This window comes from Microtus ochrogaster, chromosome 7 (assembly GCF_000317375.1).
Source record: "Microtus ochrogaster isolate Prairie Vole_2 chromosome 7, MicOch1.0, whole genome shotgun sequence".
Taxonomy (NCBI): domain Eukaryota; kingdom Metazoa; phylum Chordata; class Mammalia; order Rodentia; family Cricetidae; genus Microtus; species Microtus ochrogaster.
The window spans coordinates 11,995,436-12,004,485 of record NC_022014.1 but is presented as its reverse complement, the minus strand read 5'-3'; the positions used below and the strand labels follow the sequence as shown (position 1 = coordinate 12,004,485).

At 50.0% G+C, this 9,050-nt stretch overlaps 1 protein-coding gene across 1 annotated transcript; it reads right to left on the bottom strand.

Annotated features, from left to right (window-relative positions):
* Positions 1–1,325: 1,325 nt before the first annotated feature.
* Rmi2 (RecQ mediated genome instability 2) lies at positions 1,326–8,187 on the bottom strand. Its single transcript, XM_005349315.2, has 2 exons — positions 7,883–8,187; positions 1,326–2,293 (listed from the first exon to the last, which is right to left on the bottom strand). Exons 1-2 carry the CDS (start codon positions 8,178–8,180, stop codon positions 2,145–2,147), a joined length of 447 nt encoding a protein of 148 aa, XP_005349372.1. The 5' UTR covers positions 8,181–8,187; the 3' UTR covers positions 1,326–2,144.
* Between the last annotated feature and the right edge of the window lie 863 nt (positions 8,188–9,050).

Here is a 9,050-nt window from a genome sequence, read left to right as displayed (position 1 = left end):
TCACTCTGTCCTGCACACGCTGGCCATTTGTATGTCATTCTGCCTGCACTGCACATGGCCTTGCAGTCTCAGGAGGTGCTAGAGTATATTGTGTGGAAGGCTAACTCAAGGAGACTCTATCTGTGCATTTCTGGGGAGGTGCTCACCTATGCAGGGGTCAAACTTTCTGGTTAGGTCACCATGCTCTGGTAAGAACATCTCAGCTGTGCTTTGTAAGTAAACCCAGTACTCACTGGCTCCCCAAGCTGGATTCCAATGGACTCGTACTTTGGTTTGTCATTGGTGTCCTATGAGGAGGGCACAGGTGTTTGTCAGCATCTCCCCAGTGAGAGGCCTCACACAATGGGACTGACCAGGACATAGATACTTTGGACAGTTTAGAGTTCAGAGGAGTCAAGAGGTAGCTGGGTAGAAGAGACTCCAGGGACTCCAAAATCCATCTCCAATGCCATTCACTATTTCTAGTCTTAAGCCTTCTCATTATGTTTTTAACTTATTTTTATTTATGTGGATCTGTGTGAGCATGTGAGTCTATATGCCATGTTGTGGGTGTATCCTCAGAGGCCCTAAAGAGGAATCAGATTCCCAGGAGCTACAGAGAGTTACAGAAGTTGTGAGCCGCCTGGATGGGACTGATAAATGGCCAACACTCTCTTCTGGCTGCCAAAGGCACCACACACATATGTATACCTAAGAATAAAATCATTTTCAAAAGAGCATCCATGTAAGCAGGGCTGGAGGAACCAGCCTGCAAACCCAGCTACTGGGGCAGGAAGACGATAAGCATGAAACCTGTCTGAGCTACAAATTAGCTCAAGGCCTTGACGCTTTTTCTAGGGGGGAGGACAGGAAGGGACAAGTCTAGATCACTTCTGCATCCCCTCTCCTCACCCCCTCTGTCCCTCTCCTGCCAAATGAGATTATCTGCACCTCCTGACACTCACAGGTTAGTCAGGGTGTGGGGGTGTGTGGAAGAGAGGTGTGGGCCTGGAACTGCAGCCCTCGGGAGCCTGAGACATTAGGACTCTGTCTTAAACATCAGTGAGCTGGAGTGCTTGCCCAACATGCACAAGGCTTTAGGTTCAGTGGCATTTTCGGGAACACTATACGTTCTGTTTAATTTTTCTGAAAACCTAAGTTTCAACAAGTCATAGTTCAGGTTGGAGATGTGGCTCCATTAATACAGTGGTTGCCTGGAATGCACAAAAACCCAGATTAATCCCTGGCACCGCAGAAGGCAAGTGTAGACATGGGAAGGTCTGGAATCTGAGGCTACCTGGGCTACATAAGACCTGTCTTTAAAACAAACAAACAAACAAACAAGCTTATTTTTAAAAACTAGCCATACACAATTGCTACTAGTGGTGGAATATCGGTCATCTGGGCAAAGTGCTCAGCAGTGTGAGAACACAGTATGGGCTGCCTTGGTCTCTGCCATCCAAACAGGACTCTAGTCTGGCAACAGCAACGCCAAAGCCCAACAGTGGTACAATTCCAACAGAAAGACATTTCACGCAGGTCAGGACTCACTCCCTGGCTGTCTCCCCACAAAAGTTTTGAAGCAGAAGTACTTGAAAAGTCTGTTTCCATCCTTGAATTTTTAATTTCAACAAAGAATTCTGAGACTACTCCCACCATTCTAACAGCCGGTCTCACCTTCTGAATCTAAGGAAGATGGACAATGAGGAATCAGCACGCAGAAGCAGAGAACCCGTCTGCACAGGGCGGTGGCTGGCTCCTGACAGCTGGAGACGGGGAGACAGGCCCCAGTGTCCTCGTGTCCACAAACACTTTAATCCCACGGTCAGTAACTGAAACCCAGAGTTTGCGTCTTAAAGAAGCAAGCGTTACCCCTCACCAAACCAGAGACGGCGACATGAGATTTCCATATGCCTCAGAGCGAGAAAAACAAACACACATAAATGACAGAAAGGGAAAAGGCCGGAGATCTGCTTCTCATTCGCAAGCGGCCAAAGCCCTGGGCAGAGGGAAGGCTGAGTTAACAGAAGCTCCAGCTCCTAGGGTCCTGACGTCTGGCTCCACCAAAGCAAATCTCGTCATTAAACCTTTGCGATGCCCCCGAGACCCACATGGGGTAAAGCACTCCAGGGAAAGCTGTTCTTATGTATCGGAGGGTCTCCGCTCTAAGGGATGCTCCTGTGTAAGTCTTCCACCTCCAGCTCCCACATGCTTTCGTGGATGGGATTGTCAGAAAGATCCGTCATCTTCACAGCCTGCAGGCAGGGCTCAGGACTACAGGCCTGAACCACACCCATCACCATCACATACTTTCCTGGGAAGAGAGGAAAAAGTATGAACATCACCATGGCAGGTAGGGACAACCCACAAAGACCCTGACTTCAGAGAAGGAGCACACAGAAAGATTATCTAGGGCTTGGGGGGGGGGGGGTGCAGCTCAGAGGCAAAGCTCACGCTAGCACGTACTAAGTCCTAGGTTTGATCTTCAGCCCTGCAAAATAAGGGGAAGAGGAGCTGAGGGTAGGGCCTAGTTGGTAAACGGCTTGTCATGCAAGCTAGAGGACCCGAGGTCAGATCCCCAGCATCCACGTAAAAAGCATGGCAGTGGATATGCATATGTGATCAGTGGTAAGGAAATGGACACAGTAGGACCCCTGGGGTTCTATGCCCAGTCAGAGGAGCTCATAGTTCAGTGGGAGATCCTGTCTCAAAAAATAGGGTGAGAGCAATCGAGGAAGACACTTGATGTACCTCTGGCTCAACATACACCGGCATCTGTAAGCACACCCCTACACATTCACACAATCCTGACAGTAGATACCAAAACAAAGGCAGTCAGGGACCAAAACAGATACTTGTGTGCACAATGAGGTCAGCGCTTAACCTGGAGGACTGCATCTGCATCTACTGGCATCTGCTTTTCATATGCTAACACAACGGGCAGCTCACTCAGCAGTCATGCCCCTGGAACGCAAGCATCTGCAACCCCGTGAGTTATAATTAGACACACTGCCCCAGGCAGGGGCAGAAAACCCGAGCTATGCTCTCAGTCCTGTTCCTTGCTCAATGCCAGAGTGAGTGACTGGTCCCTCTTCACAAGACGGGCACTCCTGCAAGGCCACTTCCTGACAGCCGAAATGTAAATCCAATTTTCCCCCTACACTGCCAAAAAAGTTAGGCCAGGCACCAGCACACCCCTCCTCTCGCCAGCCACAGCACACTGTACTGTTGTTCCAATCCCTGCCACCCCCAACTTTATCCCAAGCCACACTGGGCACACAGGAAAATCAACAGAACAGGCCGCCACTGGATGATCTGACAGAGTAACCACAACTTCCCATTCCCTGGGGGAAGTGCCTCTCCTTGAAAGCGCAACTTGGCTAGTCATAAACCACACAAAATGCATTTGTGTAAAAAGTCCCTTGTCACGGCAGGAAAGGCATGCAGCCAGCCCCCTGCATGCCTGGCTTCCACCAGCAGGCATGAGTTTGCACACAAGCCCAGTGCTTAGAATGAAAGAAGCCAAGCCCGAGGTGCCCATCTTTCCCATGACAGGGTCCACCTGAGGATCTGTGGCTCTAACTCTGGGCGCCATACTGGCTGTCCTCTGTATACAGCCCCAACTGGTGGTGAAGACAAAACCATTAGAATGACAAGGCTGAAGACCAGCTCTGTGGAACTTGGAGGCAGAAGACACTACAGAAAACACTGGGACTAGTTCTTAGCCAGCCCACGCACCTGTATCCCTCTGCAGGGACACGTGATGCCCTCCACTTCTTCCCCATAGGACCCTGCTCAAGATCAAGCCTTCACCTTCTCCTGCTCAGACTACTGCAATGTCTTCCCAACCACTAACAGTACTCCTGCCCAAGAGCCTCCCCATCACAGCGCAGTGTAAGCACCACTGTCTGCAGAGTTCCCAACCTCACTGTATCTTCAGAGGCCTAGAGGCAGGGCAGGAAGGAGCCAGGCAGCAACAAACCAGCAAGCATCAAGGTTATTTAGAATGGACAGATCCTTCCCAAACCGCAGCCTTTCAGAGCTGCCCCTTGGGGTCTTGTAACCTGCCTCCTGGCCTTTGCTGCTCCCTGGGGCCCTGGCCTGTCCCCTGCCTCCTGGCCATTGCTGCCCCCTGGGGCCCTGTCCCCTGACTCCTGGCCTTTGCTGCCCCCCTGGGGCTCTGTCCCTGCCCTCCCCCCCCCACCCCTGCCTTTGCGCATGCTGTTTGAAGGTGCTGACAATCCACTACTGTACAGACACAGAATGTCCCAATTCTGACACTGAATATCATGAGTCCCAATAACCCAAGGAAGAGGGTTAGTCCCTACAGATAACGACAATGCAGCTTCAGGGCTGCCTCCTCCAGGAAGCCTTCCCTGAATCCTTTGAACATTGAACATGTATCCTTCTTCTATGCCTAATTCTGTATCTACTGACTCTAAATAAATACCAGATGAACCATTGAGCCAGCCAGACAAAAGTTTCTCTATGCTCTGCAGCTGAAGTCCAGGTCTCCTGAGGCTAGCAATGGCTAACACAGGGCGTGCTTTTGTTGGGAATTTTCTACTTCACAAACACTGTACCATGCAGTACCAAGCAGGTACTGTGAGCGCCACTCAAATAGAAGGAAGAGCTGTCACCCCTGTACATACAGGCTGGGCACATCTACAATCGTACCTTGTGTTTTAGTGGCCTGTTTACGTCCCCGGTTCCTGGTGAGATGATTAATGAGCAAGAGGAAAGAGCATGGGCCCTGCCCCTGGGCATACAGGATAGAGGGTGAGGCCAACAGACTCAGTCCAACCCAGGGACATCTGCTGGGTGCCAGGCTTGAGACACTGTCTAAGGTTGACCTCAAGAAACATTGCCTAAGCTGGGACACCAAAAACCACGGAATGTGAGCAAAGCCAAAGCTAAGGCCAAGAGCAGTCACTTTTTTTGACAGAAGTCAGGCTTTGGTGGGTCACAACTCCTGGACTATGTCATTCCAGTGAGTTGGTGACACTAACCTTTTATAAACTATAAATGCCTTTCATGTCAATAAAATTTCACTTTGCAATGCTGATTTTTGAACTGCATATACTTTTCACACATTATGACTGTTTTTTTAGACACATCAAAATGTAAAGCATAGGCCAGGTATCAGGCACACGCTTTTAATCCCATTGCTCAGGCGAGGGGACCTCTGAGTTCAAGGCCAGCCTGATCTACTTAGTGAGCTCGAGACCACCCAAGGCTACAAAATGAGACCCTGTCTCAAAACAAACAAAAATGTGACCTGGGCCAGTGAGATGGTTCAACAGGTGCCTAATTCTGAATCTACTGACCCCAAGTAAATACCAGATGAACCAATCTGACAAGCTGAGTTCAATTCCTGGGACCCACACAGTGGAAGGAGATAAACCAACTTCAAGACGTCTTCTGATCTGCACGTAAGTCTTACGGTGCATACACACACATGCACACATATACCCTTACTCAAAATAAATAAGACGTAACAAAAGTAGTTTTAAAGAGCCAGGCATGTGTGAGAGCCAAAGTTACATATTAAGTTTTAATTATTATGTCTTAGGTATCCAGGAAACAAAAATGCCCCTGCTCTGCAAACCCCTTGCCCAAGGACAGACAGTTCCTGAGATGCTGGGGGCCGCTGTGTATGGGAGATAACAAGCCACCTCTGCTCACTCCCCTCAACAAGTTTGTTTGACCCATCTGCACTAGATGTGCTTGGTGGGCGGGAGGTAATACATCAGGATGTAAGCTTGCCTGGATTTAGGCTGGAGATACATCAAGATGAACACTTGCCCCTGACTGGATCTGATGGGAAATACTTCAGCTGATGTAAGCCGTGACTTGGGGTCATTTTTTTCTGGGAAACCAGAGATGGACCTGGCCAGAGCCCATTCACTTGGCCAGTATTTAACTAAATCTTGCTTCAAATTTGGCTTTGAATTGTGACCTTATTTTTGATCAGTGCAATTAACACATTGTAGTGCACGCCTTTGATCCCAGCACTTGGGAGGCAGAGGCAGGCGGATCTCTGAGTCTGAGGTCAGGTTGGTCTACAGAGTAAGACAGCTAGGGCTACACAGGAAAAACCCATCACAAACAAAACAAAACAGACAAAAAGTTTTAAAATAAATGTGAAAGCTGGGTCTGGAGATAGAGCTCAGTGGGTAAGGCACTGAGCTTGATTACCAGCAAAGCACTTTGTGTGTGTGTGTGTGTGTGTGTGTGTGTGCGAGTGTGTAAGCTACTTTTGGTTTACAGTCCATTTAGTTGCTAGTCTAAATTAGAGTAAGACTGGAGAGAGAGAGAGAGCGTGCAGACAAGTAACTTAAGTCTGACTTTAAAACAGCCCAGGTCAAACTCCTGACCTAGTCTGTATCTAGGCAGTCCCACACTGTCTCGGCAGGAAGTGTTCTTAGAGAGTCTGGCCTGACTTCACAGAGAAGGAAGCCCCAGAAAGGCAGGCCTGGTGAATCCATAGGCTACCTTCAGAAACCTGAGTCTGTGTTGAAGCTCCAGTGTCAAGTAGAGGCGGACCTTGTCTATCTGGGTCACAGCTGCAGCCTAGCATCTCCCAGGAGGCCCCATGTATGATTCGTTCCCTTGACTCCTGGTCAGCGAAGTGAGACTCCTGGCCCCCAGTGCCTGTATCCTAGGCCATCAGGTTCTCTGGACACCTAGGTGTCATGACCAGAGGCTAGGGTCAAGCTGTCAGGACCACAGTCCAAACACTGTAGTAGCTCAGGGGGTGGCCTCAAACCTAGCAAGATCAGCCGATCAGCATCTCCTTGGGGGATGGCCTTCAACAAAGCCCTAGGCAGCAGCTGTTTATGAACTGTGAGCCACAGTTATGTTATCTCAGTGGGAAACTAGAAAAGTGTTCTGGGTAACGGGTAACGGTGGCTTTCCCAGATGAAGGTCCATCTGTCTGGGGACATTAAAAATGTACAGGCAGGGAGCCGGGATGTGGCTCAGTTGGGAGATTGCTTGCCTAACAGGCACAAAGCCCCGGGTTTGACCCCTAGCACAGCGCGTGCTTGTCTGTTATCCTAGCACTCAACTGCTGGAAGTGGGAAGTTCCGGAGTTCAAGGTCACCCTCAGCTATAAAAGAATTTGAGGTCAGTCTAGAGTACAGCACGACCTGAAAACAAACAGAAAAGAAGATCTGCACACATTTCCCGAGACATCATTTCTCAAAACATATGGGGAATGAAAACATCTATGGGGAGGGAACTGAGGACAGAGAAACCCAAAGCTCAAAACTAGGCGCATGACTGGGGGAGCTCAGGAACTTAGACGTATTTTCTTTTTCTTTTTGGTTTTTTTTTTTTTTTTTTTTTTTTTTTTCTGTAGCTTTGGAGACTGTCCTGGAACTAGCTCTTGTAGACCAGGCTGGCCTTGAACTCACAAAGATCTGCCTGTCTCTGCCTCCCGAGTGCTGGGATTAAAGGCGTGCGCCACCAATGCCCGGTTTAGACGTATTTTCATTGATTTATTTGTTTAATATTTTTGCCGTCTGGGTTGAACCCAAGGCCTCATCAATGTGAGGAAGTGCTCTACCAGTGAGCCCCATCCCAGGCCCTTTTTACTTTTTGTTCTGAAACAGGCTCTCACTAAGTTGCCTTGTTTGGCCTCAAACTCACTTTGTAGCTCAGACAGGCTTTGAACTTTGCCATCCTCCTGCCTCAGTCTCCTAGTATTGGGATGAAAGGTGTGCACCAGCAGGTGAGGTTGGAACCTACGTTCTTGAACTTGGTGGCAGGTGTAGCAGGCATTCGTTTGGGAAGTCACCTGACTGGGGTTGGGACAGGAAGGAGGAAGAATGCCTGAAGGTAGGACCGCCCCGCCCCCGGGAGGGACAGCCTCCTGCAGAGCCAGTCTGGCCCCCTTTACCTGGAATCAGGCAAGGCCGGCCTCGCGGAACGCGCTCCAGGCCGCGCACGGAGAAGGCCCCGCTCGGGTCGCGCAGCCGCGCCTGGCCGCCTTCCACCACCAGCACGGTGCCCTGCATCCACACGACCGCCAACTCCAGCGGAGTTCGGCCCACCGCCGCCCGCGACAGCCGCCAGGCGCCCGGACCTCCCTCCGCGTGGCGCCGCAGCTGCCCTGCCAGCACCTTGAGTGGTGGCGACCGCGGCAGCCGTACGGCCCCAGGGCCACCCGAGGGCGGCGACTCCACCGCCGCCGCCATGCTGCGCCACCGCCACTTTCCCGCCAACTCTGATGGGCAGCGGGGGCTTGGCGAGCGGCAGCCAATCAAGAGCGCGCTGGCCGGAACCAGCCAATGGTCGGGGTTGGGGGTGGGACCACCGTGCCAGGACTGCGCGTGCGTACTTTGAGTAACAGCCTGAAGCTAAACATGAACTGGTAAATGAAGGCAGGGAAATAAGGAATTTACTTCTCCAAGAAAGAGCAACGTTTTAAACCGGTGCAGTTTTCTAAAAAGTAAGACGTGCGCAACAATAGCTGTAGAGCAGAAATAAAATTGCCACATGAAAAGCAGAAATGCAAACAGATTGTGGACCTTCTGGATGGGGGAATCACAACTACTCACAGGAGAGAAAGTTCCAGAGGATACTTTAAAGCATGATCCTAAACACAAATTGAGATGCAGGGTTTTGTTTGTGTGTGTGTTTTGTTTTTCCAAGACAGGGCTTCTCTGTATAACAGTCCTAGCTGTCTTGGAACTTGCTTTGGTTTACAAGTTGATCTTGGACTCTCAGAGATCCGCCTGCCTGTCTCCCAAAAGCTGGGATTAAAGGCCTGTGCCACCACCACCCTACCCTACACACACCCCGGCCTTTTATCAATCTATTTATCTTGAGATATGCAGGTTTGTTGGTACTCTTTTTCGTGCCTTACTGGTAACAACTTTGGTAAGACATTTCTTCTCAAGCATCTTGTACTCAGACTATATAGAATAAATTCCTGAGATTGTCATGAGTTTTATCAGGAGAAACCTCCCAAAAGAAAATAAATATAGGGGCTGGAGAGATGGCTCAGTGGTTAAGAGCACTGTCTGCTCCTCCAGAGGTCCTGAGTTCAATTCCCAGCAACCACA

Bases quoted from the DNA above. Each gene is read 5' to 3' on its own strand.
- Rmi2 (XM_005349315.2), bottom strand. From the start codon at position 8,180: ATGGCGGCGGCGGTGGAGTCGCCGCCCTCGGGTGGCCCTGGGGCCGTA. The intron at 2,294-7,882 runs GTAAAGGGGGCC...CTCTCTTCCCAG, and splicing joins CCGGCCTTGCCTGATTCCAG to GAAAGTATGTGATGGTGATG.